General features: G+C 41.1%; 1 protein-coding gene across 1 annotated transcript in view; it reads right to left on the minus strand.

The window, feature by feature from the left end:
- The window catches only part of DNAH6 (dynein axonemal heavy chain 6), a 150,304-nt gene that overhangs the window by 107,892 nt on the left and 19,446 nt on the right, over positions 1-22,966 (minus strand). Inside the window, exons 11-21 of the mRNA XM_031441370.2 lie at positions 19,693-19,893; positions 18,082-18,202; positions 15,509-15,660; positions 14,526-14,678; positions 12,879-13,130; positions 9,991-10,119; positions 6,999-7,112; positions 4,433-4,576; positions 2,411-2,623; positions 1,617-1,709; positions 126-245 (exon numbers count right to left, since the gene is read on the minus strand). Of these exons, the coding sequence (XP_031297230.2) occupies positions 126-245; positions 1,617-1,709; positions 2,411-2,623; positions 4,433-4,576; positions 6,999-7,112; positions 9,991-10,119; positions 12,879-13,130; positions 14,526-14,678; positions 15,509-15,660; positions 18,082-18,202; positions 19,693-19,893 (1,692 nt within the window). The remainder of the gene's footprint in view (positions 1-125; positions 246-1,616; positions 1,710-2,410; positions 2,624-4,432; positions 4,577-6,998; positions 7,113-9,990; positions 10,120-12,878; positions 13,131-14,525; positions 14,679-15,508; positions 15,661-18,081; positions 18,203-19,692; positions 19,894-22,966) is intronic.

Below are 22,966 nucleotides of genomic sequence, written 5' to 3' on the forward strand. Positions count from 1 at the left end.
TAAAATGTCAATAATGAAATCTCAGATCTTAAAGGCACGGTGTTTAAATGACTGCGAAAATGATTTCTAAGGTCCCGTGGCTCTCCAGTGCTCTGGGTCCATGACCTGAAGTGGCCCTTACTCACCAGTGTTTGGTTAAATAAAGCAAGGTGCTTCTGCCAGTCATCCACTCGCGCTTTCAGGGGACCCACGTACCGTGATGAGGCCATGGTGGCGATGTTGATGGTGCTGTCATCAAGAAGCACCTTTAAAAAAAAAGGCGAAGAAAATACATACAACATCACGTGTTTGTGCTCTGAAAAATAGTTCCTCATATTAAACTGCAAGAGTCCATTTAAAAGCCAGCTTTTTGAATGAACAGCTGAGTACCGCCTACTTCCCTACCCATCCACTCCTCCTCCTCCTCCCCTTCACTAGGGCTTACAACCCACTAAGACGTTCTCTCAAGTGTCACCAAGGAACTTCTGATGGTCCAATCCCAGCCATTTCTGTAATTATTAATGGCACACACTGTTCCGCTCAACCCCCTTCTTCTCTGTCCTCCACAAGGTATCTGGTACCTTCTTTATCCTCGTTGGTCTTCCAGGTCTTTATTTCCCAAAGTAATCAAAACTCGAAAAATCACGTATATTCTCTATCCAACGAAACCCCACTTTCCCTCAATAATCTTGAGGAAGAGGAAAGCTGAACTCATTCGAGTGATTACAGACAGTTTTTCCTCTACTTCCCTCCCCGCTCCCCCTCCCCTTTATACCACAACAACCCTCCTAGGACACGCACGTTTTTAAAATGTGTAGGATTTTCATTGCTCTACTTAAATTATAAACTTCTTGAGAGTAGAAGCTCCATCACCTGCCATCGCTTGGCCTCAGACTGACCGGTCTTCATCTGGGGTCTGCTCCCCCTCCAGTGCCCAGAGTGACGTCTGGGATGGCTCTCCCAACCCACACCTGGCAAAGCCCTTTCATCTCCAATCCTGGCCTGGGTCCACCCTAACAGGCCAGGGCTTCGCTGTTTAAATTGGGCCATAATCTCCAGATCCCACTGCTAAACAAATGCGCTTTTGGATTTTATGTCACTAAGAATATTCCAAACACGTGGGCTGATTTATCTCCTTTTGGTGTTAACGGAGCACGACCACCGGCCTCTAATCTCAGAGACTCAAGCGAACTTAGCTTCTTGGCGTGCTATAGCCCTGAGACGCCCATTCACGCATCTCCGCCTCATTTAAAGGGTTTGAGGTGCCTTCCATTCTCATTTAGGCCTATCAGATCCCCTCTACTCTTTAAGGTTCGGCGTGTCTTGGCTGGTCTGGGAAGGATTCTCTGATCACTTCAGCCCCAGCAGATCTCTTTGCTGTCCTAAATTCCTCAACAGTCACCAGCTACAGGATTATAACTCTCACAAACATAAGCCATTTCTTTTGCTTTGCTAAACTATTTCATGTGCAAGCATTCTCATCAATTATTCATACTTTTATTTTGCCTTCCCAATTATGTATTTTTCCTATTTAGTAACTCCTATATTTCATTCCTTCATCATAATCTCCCATGGACTATTTAGGACGAGGTCTGGCAAGAATCTTTACCGTAAGTTTTAGTAACCCCGTCACCCACCTGTATGTCATCTGTGCCGCCCAGGATGAACACATCTTTGGAGTCGCGGTGAGGGAGAACGACAAATTCGGTTGTTTTCCAAGAATCCTCCACCTTGGAAACAGTTCAAGATCTCTTAGGATATGTACATTCACTTGTGTTTAGGTACTTGATAAAGGTATGTGGCGTGATGTAAGTGATAACCCCGGAATGATCCTATTCTCCTGACTGCCTTTAAAATTCTTGGTTAGATGACACTGATTTGCTTAATTTCATTGACCAGCATTAATGCAGATGAATAACTGGGGATACTTTAATGCATATTCCCTACCGCTCTGTGCTTTAATTAAAAAGGACAGAAATTCTTTCCACACAGGTGATGGGTAGGTGCGCGTGTGTTCTTAGAGAAAGCAGGCTGAGTGTCCCGAGGAGGGAAGTCTTCTCAGCGTCTTTCTGAACCGCTTTCACAGAGTTAGTCTCCCTTAGCATGTAGTTTGAAAGACAATGTATTTTGGCCCAAGAGGTCTCCCTTGCTTATGTGGTTCTTTATACAAGCACGCACATTTCAAACCTTGCTGCCGTCAAGTTCACGTTGGACTATAAGCTAAGCAGAGGGAAGATATTTACAGAGGAGACAGCAAGGATAATGGTAATAAATGTGAGGCAAGAGCAGAAGGGCAACGGACAATGAGAGGGTGAAACTTCAATGTTAAAAAAAGAAATCCATTCAAGTAAAACAAAAGTTGATGATCTTCCCACCAAATATGAAAACCTTTGCGCTCCCTGAACTCAGAATACACATTTGTCAGATTTACCTTTTTAAGAATTGTTTCTAAGGCAGCTTCTCCAGAAGCCTGTCCAGAAATGTCCTGAATTTCTTGGCCGAAGTCAAAAACGTGCAACTCGGTGAGCTTCTCCAAGGTTAAGGAGACGTCAAGGTCCACTAGAGTGGCGTCGACTGTCTGTTCAATGGCTGCCCAGTGTCGAGGCTTCAGGGTTGGGTTCCTCAGGTCAATAATGACTGGAAGCTGGAAAACAGACACTCTCAGAGGAGCCATGCTTTTTCTCTTGAAAACAGCCTAAGGCTTCTGGTTTCAACTTGGGCACGTACAGAGCTGGAAAGAATACGACTTACACGCTTACGACAAAGAAAAATACAGGCAGACTACAAGTGAATGACTTGTATTGAATCCATCAGAAAAGTGAGGTCAGTACCCGGAGTTTTCTCCACAGCAAGAAACAGGACCTGAGAATTTGCTTCCTGATGGACAAATGATTGGGGTTTCCATTTAGGCTACTAAGACGATTTGGCTAAATTTTAAAAAATAAATTGCTATTAACTTAATATCCATTTCTATAAGGATCTCCGATTCATTTTATTGGAAAATGGCATTGAAAACCAAGATCTGGACACAGGCTATGTTACTGCGAGAAGCAATGAGACAGAACATAACCAACCGCTTAAGTGTATGTAGGCTTTGCTTCGAGACTTCCTTTCAAAGAACAGTCTGGAAGGTTGGGTAGTAACTTTACAGTGGAGAAAATGCTACTTCAGCCATGTGATCAAGCTTAACAGCATTAGTGAAACGTTGCACTGACGGCATGTGCCTTTAATAAGACAGGATAAGAATAAGACTTCACCTCTGTGGTCTTCCTTGCAAGAATCCATAACCCCAGTCTCACTCTGAGAAAAATATCAGACAACCCCAGATTGATGAACGTTCTATAAAATGCCTGATTATTACCAAGATCATGAAAAAACAGGGAAAGTCTGAGAGTCTGTCACAGTCTAGAGGAGTCTAAGAAGACAAGACATCTAAATGTAATGTTTATTCGGGAAAGGATCCTGGGACAGAAAAAGAGCATCAGATAAAAATGGGAAAATTCAAATAACTGATGGACTTTATTTAATTGTAATATATCGATATTGTATCATTACTTGTGACAAATGTATCGCACTCATGTAATATGTTAACAGTAGAGCAAACTGGGTATAGGGCACGTGGGAAACCTCGATGTTACAGTTGTAAGTTATCTGTAAGTCTAAAATGACTTTAAAATAAAAAGTTTGTTAAAAAAAATAAATGAGGCAAAAATTGATGGGACGTAAGGGGATTAGACACATCCACAATGATACTGGGACGTTTCAGCGCTCCTCTCTGAGTAACTGATGGAAAAGTAGGCAGAAAACCAGTATGGAGATGGATGACCTGTACACTACAGTCAACAAACTTGACCTCATTGACACTTGCAGAAAAATCACTCATAAATTGCAGAATACATGTCTTCTTTAGTTCTTTTCCTCACCTTTTAAAAAAAAATCTAAAACTGCTTGAAAGGAAAAGAAAAAAAACCCACTTCCCCCTTTCTTCAAATTTCAAGTACTGGTTTAGCAGTGATTGGTTTCAAAGAGCCAGCTCTGTATGCCTACTGCCGGGCTGCCCCGCCTTTTCACATTGTGGCCCGTCTGGAAAATGCCATACTGTTTGGTGCAGCGATGCAAATGGGCAAGGCTGCCCTCACCTCACCTGGCTGAGGGCTGAGCAGATCAGCATGTTGGCTTACCTACAGCCCATTCCTGCACTGTTCCCCCACCACCTGGTAAACTCTTGCTCTGAATGCTTCTTCTAACCAAGGTCTTCAATGGCATGATTTGGCCAGTTGAAGATAAGGATGCAGTCTGCGGCTCTGTGATAACTGAATTTGCCTACTGTTTCTTCTCTCACTGCAAAGCTGACTAATATAAACCGGAAAGAATTCCTGGCTCTGATCGTTCATTAGCATCAAGTAGTAACTGACTGACCTGGAGTTTCTGAAATAATTTCTACCAAACTTACCTTTTCTTTCATTTTCTCCACCTTATATTTTAGCTGGGGCACTACGCTGTTGGGTGGCAAGCCCTTTTCCAGTTGAGTCACAAATTTGGCATATTTAGAAACTTGACTGTTTAGAAATTCTGGATCCAGGCAGTCAAACTTGGCCTACGAAAAGTAAGGGGGAAAAAAAAGAAGTTAAGACGTATGACCAAAGGCAAACTTGAAACCGTACATTTCTTTCAACTCAAATTTTTTTGTAGCTACGCTGCTAATTGAAGTCAACTCTACACCCTTGGAAATGGCCTTACTTACTATGGTTTCTAACAATAAACTAGGCATTGCTTGTTCATTACTCTCATGTCCTTTCCCCACACCATCAAATGCAGTATTACAATCCTGTAATTAATTCCTGACGGCCAACCCTTGTAAGTTTATAAATAGCTAATTTTTACTCTTGCAACCTAGAAATTTCTCACCAGTCTTCATTATTTGAGTATGTACCCCTTCAATATAACTGATTTAAAGATGTACTCCAATACATGCATGTATCTATAAATATATTTCTCAGTTATATAAACATTTAAGTGTACACATGTATTGACATGTCAGATGGTCATATGGACTGAAGGCAATAGGAAATTTGTAAAAATGAAAAGACACTCCATGCTCATGGATTAGAAGAATTAACATTATTAAAATATTCATACCACTGGCTGGTAGGAATGTAAATTGGTGGAAAACAATATTAAGATTCTTCAAAAAATTAAAAATAGAACTACCACAAAATTCAGCAAATCCATTTATCCTAAGAAAACAAAAAGATATATAAACACCCATATTCACAGCAGCATTATTTACAATAGCCAAGAAATGGAAACAACCTAGGTGTCCACCAATGGATGAATGAAAAAAGGTGGTAAATGTATCCGATGGAATATTAGTCAGCCATAAAAAGAATGAAATCTTGTTACTTGTGACAACATGATGGACCTTCAGGGCTTTATGCAAAATGAAATAAATCAGACAGAGAAAGACAGATACCATATGATCTCAGTTATATGTAGAATCTGAAACAAAATTAAAAAAACTCATAGAAACAGAGAACAGATTAATGATTTCCAGAGGAGGGGGGTGGGTGGGTGAAATGGGTGAAGGCGGTCAAAAGGTACAAATTTCCAGTTATAAAATAAATAAGTCACAGGGCTGTAACATACACTATGGTGACTATAGTTAATAATACTGTATCACATATTTGAAAGTTGCTAAGAGAAGAGATCTTAAAAGTTCTCATCATTAGAAAAAAAAACTTGTAACTACACATGGTGACAAATGTTAACTAGACGTATTGTGGTGATCATTTCACAATATACACAAACACAGAATAATTACACTGTACACCTGAAACTAATATAATATGTCAAATATGCCCCAATTAAAAAAAGAAAATTTGTAAATGTTCTTTTTTTTCCCCCTAGATTCAACATTTTCTTTTTGCCCCCTAATGGGTCTTCTTGTGCACTTCCTACAGTAAATTCACCCCACTTTGGAAGCCACTGCTCTGACCTATGGTGGTAATTAGATAACTCTCTAAGCTTCTTCTTAACTCCTCAGGAGCATTTTCCACTTCTGAGATAAGTGACGAATGAGTTATATAAGAGCTCTTAAAATTCTCTGATATCACAGCATGTATATGTTTGTTTGTCTTCTGCTTTCTCCACCAAAAGGTAAGCTCTGCGAGGGTTCAGTCTTCTTGCTTTTTATCCTCCTCTGGTACCCACAGCACCAGATCATCATCTGGGAAACATTCTTGTGGTTTAACTTAGATATGTGACTTCTAATTATAGGTATCAGTGCAGGTAAGCTGAACAAGCAAACGTAAAACAGTATTTGTGAAGCTGATGGCATTTCTAACACACCCACATCACACTCGGAGAGTAGATGGGCCATCCATCTATTCTGCCTACTAGTGGGTCGACCCTTGCTAAAAGTCTGAATATAAGGGTAGACCCTAGAAACCAAACCCTGTGGTACCTGGCCCCCTAAATGAGAGAATTTACTACTGTGAGCTCTTAAGGGAAGAGCCTAGATCTCATTACTGTGATTCTGTTCTATCACAGTAAACAAAATGACTTCTTTTTTTTTTTTTTTAAAAAAAAGGACAGTAAGCTCAGAGCCTAAGCTAACAGAAATCTGACACATGTAGATCAGAAATGAAATCCTACAATCCTTAAGAACAGCTGGCTGCAGTGTATCAGGACAACACTGTGTTCAGAAGTCACCACAAAGCAGTTAAATGTCATGCAGTGAGGCCCCTCGATGCGTCTTTCATTTAGCGTTTACACAGGACCTGAGATGCCTACCTTACAGTAACGCGTCCTGCTCTGTGCTACACAGTGACAGAAAGACCTTTGTGCATTTCACTGTAAAGCTGATAATAACACCCATAGAACTATAACACTGCATATCCTACTGAAGTTAAGAATATATCAGATTATTAAAAAAAAAGTATAATTCATGTCTTAGGATTTTAAAAGCTTAATTAATATAAAAATAATTTAAGAATTGAGAGCTTTGTTTTCTTTTTTACCTTTAACCATTCTTGCTGAAGTTGATCCCATTCAGATAAAGAATCCCAGAGCAACTGTTTGAGCTTCAATTCAGCACTAACTTCTTCCAAAGCTTCAAACTTGGACACTTCTACCTTTAAAAATATAATAAGCAAAATGCACTATTTAATTTTCAGATATAGAGATCCTATGTTACCTTCCTATACTAATTTTTGATACAGTGACACCTTAGCAGAATATGGACCAGAAAGTAAAGGAGAGACAGAGACAAACAAAACAAACCCAAAACACTATGTATATTCAACTTACCATTTGAGTGACAAATTATAACTCTTTATATTTCCTTAGAACTTGGAAATTCTCCAAAGAGTACAAAGTCATTATTCCTCAAGTTGGATCACACATGTACACACATGCCTGGCCTTTTAGGGAAGACACCTGAGTATTCAGAGGCACCGACATCCATTAGGGCTTTTATCTTATTTGACATAAGAGGCAGAAGGCATTTGCCTGGTAGCTGGTGGAGGGGGTGAGAAGACTGAAGAGAGGGAAGAGCCCAGTGTCTTACCTCTTTCTAACTCACATATTATATGTTTAACATGTATGTATATGAACCCTACACAGAGAAAGGCTGCAAGAAAATTTGAAGAAGCTGTTTTCATGGCTTGGAGGTAGGGAAACCTCCAGGAGGCTGGCCACACAGAAACTGTGAGCCTTGTGATAAGCTAGGGCTTTAAACCTTCCACCCAACAGCAGCAAATGCACAATTCTTTCCAGGTGCACACAGAACATTCCCCAGGACAGACCATATGATAGGCCACAAAACAAGCCTCAGCAAGTTTAAGAAGATTGAAACCATCTTCAGGATCTTTTCCAGCTACAATGATACGAGACTAGAAATCAACAAGAGGAAAGCGGGAAAATTTACAAGTACGTGGAGGCTAAACAACACACTTCTGAACACCCAACGGGCTAAAGAGGAAATCAAAGGGAAATAAAAAATATCTTGAAACAAATGAAAATGGAGACACAGCACAGTGAAACCTATGGGATGCTGCAAAAGTAGCTGAGAGGGAAGTTTACAGTGATAAATGCATACACTAAGAAAACAGAAAAAATGAAAACGAATGTATGTATGTATATGCATGACTGGGATGTTGTGCTGTACACCAGAAATCGACACATTGTAATTGACCGTACTTCAGTTAAAAAAAAGAAAACATTAAGATCTCAAATAAACAACTTAACTTCACACATCAAGGAACTAGGAAAAGGGGGAATAAGCTAAACCCAAAGTTAGCAGAAGAAAGAAAATAACAAAGATTAGAGTAGAAATAAAACAAGAGACCAGAAAAACAGTGGAAAAGGTCAATGAAACTAAGAGCTGTTTTTTAAAAAAGATAAACAAACGTTAAGCTAGACTAAGAAAAAAGAGAGAAGATTCAAATAAATAGAATCAGAAACGAAGAGATGTTACAACTTATGCTACAGAAATACACAGGATCACAAGAGACTACTATGAACAATTCTATGCCGACAAAGTGGGTAACTTGGAAGAAATGCATGAATTCCTAGAAACATACAACCTACCAAGACTTAATGAGGAAGAAACAGAAAATCTGATCAGGCCAATAAGGATGAAGGAGATTGAATCAGTAATCAAAGACCTCTCAACACAAAAAAAGGCCAGAACCAGATGACTTCACTGGTAAATTCGACCAAACATCTGGGGGGGAGGGAGAATTAATGCTCATCTTTCTCAAAGTTTTCCAAAACATTGAAGAGTTAGGAACACTTCCAAACTCATCTTACAAGGCCAGCATTACCCTGACGTTAGGGATCTAGCCTTGTCTTCACTAAGAATTAGAAATGATTTCCTAGGGCAGCTAAGCCTTCACTCATATCCCCCCAGTGACCGAGAGCCGCAGAGCAAGGCTGGATGTGAGGTGATCAGAAAGGACCATAAAGTACAGAAGATACGAAACACGGAAGGAGGGGACACACTTCATTTCAGGCTCTGGCTCAAGTGATGCTGCTCTTTCTGACCCGAGGAGAACCCACCTGTTAGTTACAGCTTTTTATCAAGCACTGTTTCCTCCATAGCTCCCTTCCTACTGCATACTCTCCAGTCTTACAGGACAGTTATAACTCAATGTGGGAACAAGTCTGAGCCCTCGTTCTCTCAGGCACAAACCTCCTGCTTTGAGTACTGCACCGGCTGCACTGTCGAGTGCAGAGGTCATTATTTTGCAGGTTGTCCTGCCAAGCCCCGGGCTCTCGAGCGGACACCCAGAGCCCCCGCAGACCACTCTGTGGCCATCCATTTGGGATTCTGGAACAGATTAACGCATCCCCATGTGAGGTCCACGCACTCCTCCAAAATTTTAGGGGGAGACTATTAACACCTCCCTTGTTGCTGGTGGCCTTCTGGTTTTCATCCTAGGAATCTTTCTATCATCATTTCCTTTTAGTCTCTGTAATAGCTGTTGAAAGCACTTATATCTCTCACCCATTTCTCTTCTCTCTTTTTTTTTTTTGAGGCATATTTTTTATCCCTTTTGGACCATCCATCCCCTGGCTTAGCCAAATTCTCTTCTTTTATCAAATTGGCACATCAAACCAGGGCAAATCAGGCAATACTGATGAAATCATAATATACAGATAAGTGTAAAAGAAGCTCGAATATTACTTAAGAAAGAATAGAGGGGCTTTAATTGACCACCTTCAAAAATCTATGTACATTTCAACAGAGAGACTAGACCCTGGTCTGAGGATTTGTCTATAATTCATAATTTTTTTTAAAAAAGAAGAGGCTTTGTCTTGCATGTGTAGTAATTTTTAAACATTTCAAAGGCGAAGAACACATCATATTCTGTATTTCAGACTGTTCCAGCACAGTGACAAGCACATAGGTGTCCAAACACTGAATATTTACAATCACGTTAATGAAAACGCTTCGCTGTCGGTGCCATTTCTAGGCACACATTAGAAAACGTGCAGAGCTGTCATTACCTTAAAATTCTTCTGATAGGATTTATACTGAAACGCGCGTTTCTGAAGATCGTCCAGAACGAACTGCAGATCCTTCAACATGACCTTTATTTTGTCTTGGTCAGCATTAATATCCAAAATCTGTGGATCCTGTAAAATTAAGAGAGTTTTTGATGAGTTATGCCTACTTTTTGATGTACACCATTAAGTTAAATAAATAAACATTTTCCAAAATAGTTTTTTTCTAATTCTCTTTCACTTTAATTTTTAGAAAGTACTTTTGAAATGGTTGATTTTCTTGAATTTTAAAGCAATGCATACACATCATAAGAAGCACAGAAAGGCATAAAGCACCATGGGGATAACATTGTTTATAAAGAGTATCTAATATATTTTCCCTCATCCTCTTTCATTTACTACCTTTTTTCAACATGACTTCACATGAAAAGAAAGAAGAGAATATGATGTGAGGAAAATTACCATTTTACAACAAAGGAAATAAAAAGCCCTTTGATTTCTGAGATGGAGGAAGAGAGAAAATAAAGAATCAACGGTAAGACGTAAGCGTCCCAGCTGACCTGTTGGGGTTGAAACCCCACCCAGCGAGTGGGAACGGACAAGTTCAGGAGCAAAGTGGGGACACCTAACCAGGTTTGGGAGAATCTGAGCAACCTGGAGGAGCCTGGGAACTGCCAGAGCCAGAGCCTGGGGAGGCCCATTATTCCACCCCCTTCAGCGTGATTCTCTATTCAAAACGGCAACATGCAAAAGCTAAGGGAAGCGTCCAGGCAGAGGGGCTTGTGCTGACTCTGGTGCCTCACAGCTTGGTGTGGTACGCAGGGGATCATGGCATTCTCGTGTGCCTTGATTCTAAGTGGGAACTACTGAGAGACATGGTGCATCAGAAGAAGTCAGAGGTCAGGAGTAGAAAGCCGCCGATTTCTTGAGTCTGTAGAGTATGGCAGAAAAGATGGGTTTTAGCAGCTGGGGTGGGCGTGGTACCTAAAGAACCAGAACGGACCCCGAGCTGACAGCTGCCTGGGACAACCAGGCACAGCCAAGCCCAACGGCACTGACAGCCCTCTGCTCCAGAGGGCAGGACGAGGACACCTGGACACCCCGGCCCTCCATTCACCAGGAGGAAACGCTGACTGACCCTGATGGGGCAGAAGGTGGAAGGAGACGGTGGCAAGGTTAAAGAAGTGCTTGAGAGGGAGTTCAGATTTTGAACTAAATTAAAGCCTCTTGCAAAGACACCAAGTTAGAATGGGACAGGCATGCCAAACTGAAAGAAATCAAGTGGTCACCAATTCACATTTCAGTTTTAGCTCCACCTCCCTTCATCAGCAAGGAGCGGTGGTCTCGACAGCAAGACGACACCATTTACAGAAATAACGAAGTTGCGGTTCTTTGCTCGAGAGTGACGCTGAATGAATTCCAAACCCTCCAGAGAAGAAGCACTGGCTGGAGAGAACATCTGCTGTCATTTTTCTGTCCATGCATCATGCTTTTTTAAACAGATCATTACACATAAAGTGCCTGCTGGCACTTCTGCTCTCTCTAGCAATCTATCGATACACACACGCATTGTTCCTAAACAAAGAATAGTCATTCAGACTTTCTCAGAGCCTGCTGTGCATGGAAGACAATGCGGTGGACCCTTGAACACACGGGTCTGAACTGTGCGGTTCCACTCACACCTGGCTTTCTTTCACGAGACGCGTGCTACGGCCCTACACGATCCAAGGCTGGCTGAAACCCCAGATGCAGAACCCCAGACATGGAGGGCTGGCCGGTCAGCACCCGAACCCCCGCTGTTGTTTTAGGGCTAACTGTCCACAGCACAGCAGTTAACTGTATGCTCTATTTAATTGCAGTTCACAAGCAGGAAAAATGAACTTATAGCTGTAAAATTCAGGGTAATGGCTACCTATGGGGAGGAAGGAAGGGTTGGTGACTAGATGGGGCGCTAAGTTCCAGTAACATTATAGTTCTTGACGGGAGCACTGCACACAGGGCTGTGTTCTTTTCGATAATTCACTGTATAGTTATTACAGTTACGTACAGCTTTCTCTGTGCAAAAAATGCAAAAATACTTCAATGCAAAAGCGAAAACAATGCCAAGTCCTTAGGACAGTACTTGACACGTAGTAAGCAAACAATAAATGTTACGCACTTTTACGTTTCCCCGTCAACACATACGAACGTCTGCCGTAATCTTTAATGTTGGCACGGTATTCCCTTGAGTGAAATGTACCCTCAACACATTTTATTAATTCTCTGTTGAAAGATATTGAGTTTTTCTCATTTTTTTTCCTGATCTGCTTATTACTTGATATGGTTTTATTCTTCTATGATAAGATTTAGTCAGTGTTAATAATAACAGATCATTATAAAATGATGTAGTTTCACGTATGCTTCAGTCAAGAATCCCCTGGATGTCTATGCTATGTTCTTAAAAAATTCTTCTTGGACTTTTCATACAGGAAAGTTGGTGCAAGTTAATCAAATAGTCTTCATTATCATTTATCCATTAATACTATTTCTTTCTAAAGCAGAATTTTCTAATATGTGGCTCAGCAAACTTTAAAATTGTGATAATAGCAATAAAATATGCTAACAAGTTGTAACAACATTCATTTCAAAATAATTAATACCAGCCAGGAGAAAGAGAATTTAATATGACATATAGGTGTTACGTGCAATGGCCTGGAATTTATTCAGTGCCTGAAGGAGGTTCAGAAACACTTCGTTTCAATGGCAGCTCCGAGACATTGTTAATTGGTTAGAATGAAGCCATAGAAAATGAAAGTTAAACCAGATTCAAATGGAATACACGTCCTCAGCGGTTTATTAAACGGTAACAGTCAAACTTCACACATGTTTTTTTAAGTCCTACTTTCGCTTACCTGAGCCAGCAGCTTTATTTCGTTCACTTCATTGTTCAGTTCCTCAAGGTCTCTACCCAAGTGCAGACAGAACTGCTTAATCCTTGTCTCCCTGTCTCCCACAGATTTATCGATGGCGTTCCGAACAGCGACGATGGACGGCCTCATGGTCGCAAAGACCGCGAAGTCTTCGGGCGGCGTGGGGACCTGGTACCGCTCGATGAGCTTGTACATCTGAATCACCACGTTCCCTTCGTCCTCAAGGCTTTCGATCTAGACAGAAGCACGGGCTGCTCATCGCGCAAAGCAGAGTCCCAGTATACCCCTTAAGATCCGTCTGACAGGAGACAGCCCCCGCGCACGGGAACATCACTCTGTGACCAGCTGGCAGGTGAGCTGTGGGTTTAAAGTAGACCCAACCGGCCAGAGCCTGCCGGGTGATAAACGCGGTCCTTGCTGCAACACGGGGAATCGGGCCCAGGAGGCAAGTCGCTCAGAGCTGAGCACAGCGGGTACTGCTCTTACATAAACACTTGGCTTTCTCTCTCTTTTATCTTTTATTTGGCAAAGTGGCCTGATGACTGCAAATAATAATCAATGCTGGGCATCTTCAGGCTCTTGGGGTGACGTGTAAGTTACCCCAGGGAAAACCACAATCATCTGCCCTTTGAGAAGGTGCCATTTCTTGAAATGAGAAACCAAACTGTTACTTTTAACAGGCACGTGAAATAGCCTTTTCTATGACTTCTGCTGACAATACGTAACTGATTATGCAGTTGCTCATGACTCATTTCACATTTCACCCAGCTGGATTTTTTTTTTTGTATTTTCATTTGTAACACACTTTCAATTTCCAGACATTTAAGAAAATGATTTATCTCTATTTTAAATGCCAACTGGCATGACTGAAAGCTTATGAAAAGCAGACTATTGAAACAATGCTAGAATGCCTGCCACGGGGAAGAGCCGGGGGAAGGAAGCCAAGTTTCCGGGAAGAGAGAAATAAGAGAGACAAAAAGAGAGAGAGAGACGGAGAGTGAGTGAGTGAGTGAGAGTGAGAGTGTGTGTGTGTGTGTGTGTATGAGAGAGAGAGAAGGTCGACCCTATCATTTGCATCACACGATAACCCCCTTATCTGCTGTCATCCCCTGAGTTGGGTTTCTTTCATTCCTAACAGGAAGGTTCCTGAATATTATGCAAAAATGGGCAAATAGGTTGAGAAGGATCAGGACTTCCATTTAAGCTGCAATTCCATGGCCATTTAGCACAAATAAGAATTGCAGTAAACTGGGGCTGAGAGCACTGGCTTTGCAGTCAGAGACCCAAGTTTAAATTCCAGCTCTGCTACATGCGGTTCCGTGATCTTGGCCAGTGTGACCTGCTTCCTCACCTGCAGAACAAAAATATAAATTATCTACACTTCCTAAGCTTTTCTGAGTGTTAAAAATGTAACGAACGTAAAAAACGCAGCGCGTGTCCGACTAGCAGCAAGGGTTAGATTGGTGGTAGCTGTCCTTGCTGGGATGCAGGGCATCCGCTTGTTTTGTCTGAAGGTGTTTCTGATATCTTGACAGCTGTTTCTTGACCTTCAGTCCCTTGATTTCCCTCATCTGCCTTCCTTACCTAACACAAGATCTGGAACAGCGAGTTACAGAAGAATCAACTCACCCGTTCCTGAATTTCGTCAAGAAATACCAAGCTGTTAACATATTCTATGGTGGTAGTTGGGACAAACTCAAGTTTATATTCTGCATCTTGTGCCTCAGAGATAATGGCGTCCACTTTTTTCTTGCTCTGGCGAGGAAGCATATAATTTAGCACCTAGGAGAGAAAAAGGAAAGGTGAATCATAACTACTTGGATGTTTCCATTTTATTACACATTTTAGGTAAATTCTAATTGAATGGCTGTGAAGTCGGCAGGTATCGGAAGCAGCAGCATATTTCCACACTGAATCACTGCTTGTCAAATGAACTAACAGGAAGGGCTAGATTTGAAGACCATTTCCAGAACAAGCCAGATTGCACAGCTTATTAAAAAGTTTGCCTAAATGCTCTGATCTTTTGCAAGCACCCTTTCTGCTGCTTTGTCCTGTATGTGGGACCCTCCCCAGCATTCACTTCTACTCCTTTCCTGTTGGGTGGCAGTGACATGGTTTGGAGGAAATTAATCTCTCCTTTGGAAATGAAGGTGGAGTCTGATTGGTCACAAGGAAGATCTGAGCACGGCTTCCTTGGGCTAATGTGATTGGATTAGGGCGAACCTCTGACCTCAGTTGGTCTAATTAAACAGAAACCCAAGACTTTTGTTTAAGAATGAGAGAGATAGGTACTCAAAATCTCCATCTCTCTTTCTCTCTCTGTACACAAACGGGGAAATAATCAGCCTATGGAGATTTTGATAACCATTTCAGAAACAAGACAGGAGAGGGTATAGCTCAGTGGTAGAGCATATGTTTAATGTTTAGCACGCACGAGGTCCTGGATTCAATCCCCATTCCCTCCTCCAAAAATATACAAGCCTAATTACCTCTCTCCCCACACCGCCAAAATAAAAAGAATTAAATACTACAATAATAGATAAATAAATAAAATATTTTAAAAAATATTTGTAGAGACCATAATTAAATTTTTTTTCCTGGTTCATAGTTACCTCCAAGCATCTCAAAGGTGATGGAATTAGTTTTTCTTTCAGTTGCTTAGTGTCGATGAGCAGCAATCCTACATTTCTGGTGGGTCTTAAAGCTACTGCGTCCTTGTGCTGTCTGTGATATTTTTCCAGTTGTTCACTAAAGAACTTAACATCTACATAAAGTAATTCATATAAGGCACAAAATACATGTGTTAGATTTTTAAAGGATCATTACAAAATATATTAAAAACCACTGCATTAATAAATTTGCATGTAAGGGATAAATTAGGAGTTTGGGATTAACAGAGACACACCACTATATATAAAATAGATAAACAATAAGGATCTACTCTATAACATGGGGAATTATATTCAATTTCTTATAATAATAAATAATAGAAAAGAATCTGACTATATATGTATGTATATGTACAACTGAATCGCTTTGCTGTACACCTGAAACTAAAATTGTAAATGAACTACACTTTGATAAAAAATAAAATTAAAAATATAATTTACATATATATTTATAAAGTATTGTCCACATGTAGAGTACCACGTATAACTTTAAAATGTTAATTCAAAATGCTTCGTATTGCATTCTTGTAATAAAGAAACTAGTATTTAATAATATAAATATGGTTCCTGGTTCCTGTTAAGAACGGCACCTGAAAAGAACTTGCAAGTGCGTTAGAGGATCTAGTCTGGAAGGGACTAGACTCCAGAGTCAGGTAGGTTTGAAGTCGATGAAACCCAAGGGTCCTCCCACAGGGAACCTAAAAGGAAGCAGCTGAGGATGTTAACAACAGAAAGCGTCCCAACATAAGGGACGGAGCACAGGTACAGCCACCCTCACTCCTCTCCCAACGCCCCTGCCCACCCGCCCCCACGCCGAGGGCAAGGCCTGCGGCGGTCTGTGTTGGCCACGTGCTGCGTTCTGATCACCTTCCCGTCTCCATTTTCTCCCTTCTCCAATCTCCCTGTGCCAGCGGAAGCCTGATTATCTTGAATATACTTTTACCCCACTATTGGTAAAAAACAGCTCTCCCTGATACACATGTAATACTAAACTACTCTGCTTGACTTTCGAAATCCTGTGCCCTCTGGGCCTTTAAAAATTCAGCTAACTTTATTCCCGATTACTCCCTCCACTTGGGTCACACTGATGTCCTTACTGCTTCCTGATCTCCTCCTCTGACCCCCCTTCACCATCCCAGAGAGAGAAGGGTGTTGACTCCCGCCTTAATTCACAGCATCTCCTCTCCCGGATGTGAGGGGGGGTCTGACACAGTATAAAGAAGACACCAGGTAGTCGGCAGACCCAGGCTCAAGTCTCCAACCCTCACGTAGCTTTGGGTACGTCCTTCAAACCTTTCTGGGCTTCAGTTTCCTCGTGATACAAAAAAATGGACGGTGATTACCTGTCCTCCCCACTTCAGAAGGTTCTGACGTGTGTGTCTTTGAGAAGTGACAAAATAAGGGTATCAAAGGGACCGAGGAGATCTCTGGGCAGGAAACCTGAGAAATGCTGCCCGGTCTAGTATTTTCCAAACTTAGCTGAATGCAGAGTCTTTTTCATGGTATCATGTCATATTCTTCAGAACAGCGGTCCACAGAACAGCAGTTTAGGAAACACCAATTGGATCCAATACTTTCACTTTATACAGAAAGAAATTTGGCTCAAAATAGGCTAAGTGACTTGGCCACGGTCACACATAGCCACGTTCAAAGAGAAACGAGCAAAGTTGAAAGGAGAGCTGTCTCTTTCTGAGATAGAGGAGGGGTGGGATGTAGAATGGATAAGTCAGAGAAAATGATTTCTAAGCCACTTGCCAGCTGTGTGATCTTGAAGTTGCCTTGTCTCTGTGTATTTCCATTTCCTTATTTATAAAATGAGAATACTAACACTTGACTCATAGAATTACGAGGATGAGATGAGATGCCTGAAAATCACGTGGCATGGTATCATGAGTGTGTAGCAAATGTAGAAATTATTAGTAAACACTGACATTTATAGGAATTTAGTGGTGAGATATAGCTGATGACTTCAGGAAGCCAGAACTTGTCCCCTGATGGTCTTCTGGGGCTAGACAGGGGGCAGTCCAGCTAAAAGTTCAGTTAAACAGACATTTATTAAGTATCTGTAAGGTGTACCAGGCAATGTTACAGTAGTTTGGGGGAGTGAGAAAACAGGTGTGGTGTCCAACGGGCAAAGCTACCGTCTATTAACCTCTGGCAAACAACGGGGTGTAGAGGTTTAGGAAGCACCAGGGATTTCCTAAAAGAGGGAGGGACACGACATTGAGGAGTCCAGGCCAATGTGCTCTAGGGTTTCAGACAACGAAGAGTTAACACCTGGGAGACCCAGCTTTCAGGACTGGGACAGGGTTGCTAAGCCAAGGCAGGACAAGAGGAAGGGCAGCCTTGGAGTCTGGGGGCCTCCTCTGGATGGGAACTTGGTGAAGGAGCAGAGTTATCCAACATGGGGAACGTGGCAGCTGGAGATCTGGAGGCCTGGGCTCAAGGAACCCAGATGTCAGTCAACTTTGATATGCATAGCAAACATGCTTAGCAAGGACAAACGGAAAACGTACCGGGTTCTTGAAGCTTAAGAGCTTGTAAATCAAGACCTTCATTTTCCTTGAAGAATATCTGAAACTTTTCAAATGCAGTTGCATATAACTGAGCAGATTTAAATGCTGCCTGTATGGTTTCCTAAATGTTGTAAGCAGACAAATAAAATTATATTTTTTCCTGAGCAGAATTCAATTCTATATCACTAAACCAGCACAAATGCCTCCTCTGTGCCCAATACTATGCTTTGACCTGGGGACACATAAGTAAGGGAAGACACCATCCTTGATGTCAAGGAGCAGTCAATGGATTCTCTTATGAAACTCAAACAACAACAACAACAACAACAACTTCATACCTGACTTTTGAAGAGTTGTCTCTTATAACTGAAAGGAAGTACACTTACAATTTTTTTTAGCTTCATGGTGAACTTACACATCACAAGTTTAAGCTGATAAATCAATACATACCCTGGGCAGAGATGCTTTGAGACAACATCCTTTTTTCATCAGACCTGATGCTGGTCTGAGTCTCTTACTTCTGTAAATTATTTGATCATTTCATTTTGAGACCTGGAGGAATTTTTCTTTAGCTTTAAAAGCTCACAGTTTTAAGGGGCTGTATCTCCGAGTCGATTTTTCTAGGTCAATTTTTCAAGGTGTCCTTTAGGCCCTTCCACTACACAGACTAACATTTAATTTTCTTGGACTATAGTCACGTGTTTGTCCTACCCCTTGTTTGCTTTTCGCCTACAGAGACTCCAATTATACGCATGTTATTTCTTCTTGGCTTGTTTTCTATTTCAATTCTTTTTTTCTCTGACCACTTTTACATGTATCTCTACCTTATTTTCATTCTCTTAGTGGTACTGCAGCCTTTCTTCTATATTCATTATCTTTCCTGTAATTCTATACTCAAATCTGTTCTCCAGCTCTGTGGTTTTGTCATTTGAGAATGCTTAAATTTTGAATTTTTGATTCAATGTTATTTTACACACATTTGAAGCTTGTTGGAAGATATTTAGTTTGTAGTGCAGTTTTTGTTTCATGGTTTTTGGGGAGGGAGGAGAAGGAATATTCATCAGCTGTTTTAATTTTCACTTTCTGTTTTCTCCTTAGAGAAGCTTCTCACCTATTTAATATATTTTAATTTCTTCAGCTCATAGGTTTGGCGTGATGTACAAGATTTATAAATCAAGGGCATTCTGTTTTTAGTCAGTGTAGCAATATGCAGATTATTTCATTTTATGTTTTTTTGGCCATAGGGAATGAGTTGGGTGTATTCCGGTTTTTTGGTTCTTTTTTTTTTTTTTTTTTTTTTGTCTCAAGGACCTTAAATTTTCACCAGGTGCTTTATTTCCCCATGCACCACCCAATGTTCAAATAATGCCTCTTCTTCCTTTTTAAATCTCACTTTCTCCCCTAGAAATAATGCCATCTCGAATAGCTTGCACTTTTAAGTGTTTTTCCTACAGTCAGTCTCTGATCTACCCGGATTTTTTTTTTAAAAGTCACTTTAGCATTTAGAAATTAAGTAACATTCAAGTTAAAGATAAGACAAGAAGAAAATATATTACTCCGTTTCTTCAAAATTGAAATTAGAAAAAATAGTTTCAGTGAAAGAAAATTTACCTTTATTTGAAAGATAATTGTGTGAAAATTCTTATCATCGTCAAACACTGCTGCTAAGCTTGGACCAGATCCACAAGTTTTCTCTTCCAGCTTGTTGTTAATGTAAGGGCTGGTAAAAGCATCAAAATACGTATCGGGCACGAGATTAGGAACTGATAACACGGTGTTCTGGAAGTGATTAATTGCACCCGATATACCATCCTGTTGGAGAAAGAAGCATAAGCATACATGTAAACATGTCTATGCTTATATTCACAAATATTTTTGAATTTTCTGAAATGCTAAAATAAGTAAGAAAAACTCATTCAACCATGCTAGACACTGTGTTGATTCTGAGTATATGACAAATCAGAAGACACAGCCCTTGTCTTCGGAAAATAGGTTTTCTAATAGAGAGGCAGATGAGCAAAAAATTACAACACATTAAGATGAGTTCTATATTTGAAATATGAACAAAACACAGAAAAGTCATAGGGAAGGTGGGCCGAAGTCTGCCTAAGAGAATCAGGGAAAGTTTAAAGTGGGGGTTAAACGTTCATATTCTTTGAGCAATAATTTTCATTCTATGTATCTATCCTAAGAGAAGAAACTAGACATGTAAACAATGATTCAAGTGCCAGGACAATCCCTGCAGCATTACTTTTAATAAAAACGAATTAAATAAATCCTTTAGTGTTCAAAAATAGAATGATGGTTAAGTTAGGGTATATTTATATGACTAAAAATTAGGCACCGCATCAAAATGGTGTCTCTGAAGATTGATTAATCACATGGGAGAAAGCTTATCATATAATGTTAAGTTAAAGAAGAGAGGAGGATAAAAATGGTGCATAATATCCCATGTTAAAAATGTACACGCAAAATCTCATGGTAGAGTTAGGTACGCTGGTTTATCAGTATGTACTTAAAACATGATTGGAAAAAACATATAAAAATGTTTAAAGGTTATTTCCATTTCTGGCACATGGGATTAAAGATGATTTAACAATCTTTTTTCTGGGTTTTTCAAGTCCTCTTCAATGGACATGAATCAGTTCATAACTTACAATAAACATATGATGTAAATGATATTAATGATACAAAGAAAAAGTACTTCTCGAGATGCGTCTTAGAAGATGAGCAGGAGCTTGTCAAGTGTACAAGACAGGAGTACAGTCCTTGTGAGTCACTGTGTGTGAGAGGCCCGAGGCGGCCAGCAGGTCTGGGCGCTGGAGCCTAAGTGCCAGTGGGAGACATGCAGTCACAGTGCAGTCGGTCCCCTCAAGAAAGGCCTCATGAGTGACGCTGGGTTCCAGTCTTAGCCTGTAGTCCACACCCAGATTGTGACCAGGGATTACCCTGAGTTCAAAGGGTCCCAATGTCAGGTAAGTTTGGCAAGAAACCTTAGGTTAAACAAAGTTAAACAGGACTCTTCTCTGGATCTGCTAAAAAAAAAAGGATTTCCCATATTTGTTAATATGCAAATGCTTATCACTAACCCTTTTCTGCTAGAATGCCTGTCAAACATTTCACAGAGTATCCTTTGAAAATGCTACTATAGGCAATAGGGAAATTTAATTTTAAGTGGCATGATCAGATTTGCCTATGAAATACTCCTAAACAGTCAGCAATGGAGAAAATGGACCAGAAGGTTGAGAGGCGGGCGGGCTGGTCAGAAGAGACTACTCCAGCAGCCCCGGTGAGAGGTGATGAGGTTCCCGTTGAGGGGAGGTGGAACGAAGATCAACACACAGGACTCTGACTTGATGTCAAAAAGGTGCGGGAGGATTTAGGATGGCTCCCAGATTGCTGGCTTGCGCATCTGGATACTGCCTTTCATTGAAATAGGGATACGGATGGAAGGAGGAGTAAGTTTTGGAAGAAGTTGGTAAATTCAATTTATTTTGGTGACTTGGAGCTCAACGTGGAGATTTCCAGATGGCTCTGAGTCCGGAGCTTTGAAGAAAAGTACTGGATGGAAATACATGCTTAATGTCACCACTCTAGAAATGGCAGTTAAGAGCCATGGGCACAGACACCCGGGAAAATAAACAGGATGTGGAGGGGACGGAGCCCTTCAGGGTCACTGCAGGCAAAGGTCAGACAAAAAAAGAAGCTCTGAGAAAGAGGACTGAGAGGAAAAGAAAGTTGGCACAGGAGTAAAACCAAGAGAAATTAAACCCAGGAGGGGTCTATTTCCAGAGTGGGAGGGGTAAGTAGAGTCAGGTGCAACAGGTCTGTCTGCCCAACACAGCGGGAAGGAAAAGAACTGAAAAATGTATGCTGGATCCAGCACTAGGAAGCCACAGTTAACCCGAGCAAGGACAACGTCAGACGTTAAGACTTGGGCATGTCACTTTCCTTCAGACTAAGCTTTATAGGTGCGTGTGTGTTTGAAACAACTAGATGACGATACGTGTCAAGACTACTGACCAAAAAATTAGTGAGAAAAAAATAGAAAGTTCATGATAGTCCTGTTTATACTGCCACTGGCTATTTTGGGGCTACATGAAGTAAAATCTTACGTGTGAGCACACGAACATGCTGGACCCACAACTGCATGTGTAGGAATTAAAGATACCCATGTGGAGTATAGGGTCCCCACAACAGGAAATACAGGCAGTGTCAAGGTTCTCAAGGCACTTGGGGCTTAAGGAGAAAAGCCAGCGGCTCGCTGAAGAGAGCCCTCTGGTGTCACTTGCATTCCATGTGAAGGTCATGAGTCTTCTGGCCCAGAAGGGACCCAAGAGCCCAGTGTTTCTCCTGAGTGTGGTTCCAACCACAGGGATCTCAGCAGTCTGCTTGTCCTTGTAAATATCCTAAAGTAGCCTGGTTACCTGATAAATTACAGAACCACAGACCACTGGAGGAGGAAGCAACCTTAAAACTCATCTGTCTCCTCTTCTTACAGATGCATAAACCGAACCCCAGAGATGAGTGGTTTTCCAAATGCCAGGGAGCTTATTAATCGTAACGCCAAGAATAGAATCTAGACATTCTGATTTCTAGTGCTTTTGTGCCACGGTACACCAGGTAACAGCAGGAGATACAGACTCTGGTTGGTTTATTAATCTACACCTGGGCCCAAATGGGGAAGGTAGAATTGTAAGGTGGCTCCCAGGATTCCCGCTCCCTGGTTTCCATGCCTTGTCTACTCCCCTCCTCTTGAGTATGGGGGGGGAGTCCTATAAATTTATGGGATGCCGCACCCATGAAAGGTTACACTGTATGGAAAACTGAAGGGATTTTGCAGATGCAATTAAGCTGACTTTGAGTTAATCAGAAAGGTGATTAT

Source organism: Camelus dromedarius, chromosome 33 (genome assembly GCF_036321535.1).
Source record: "Camelus dromedarius isolate mCamDro1 chromosome 33, mCamDro1.pat, whole genome shotgun sequence".
Lineage (NCBI taxonomy): Eukaryota > Metazoa > Chordata > Mammalia > Artiodactyla > Camelidae > Camelus > Camelus dromedarius.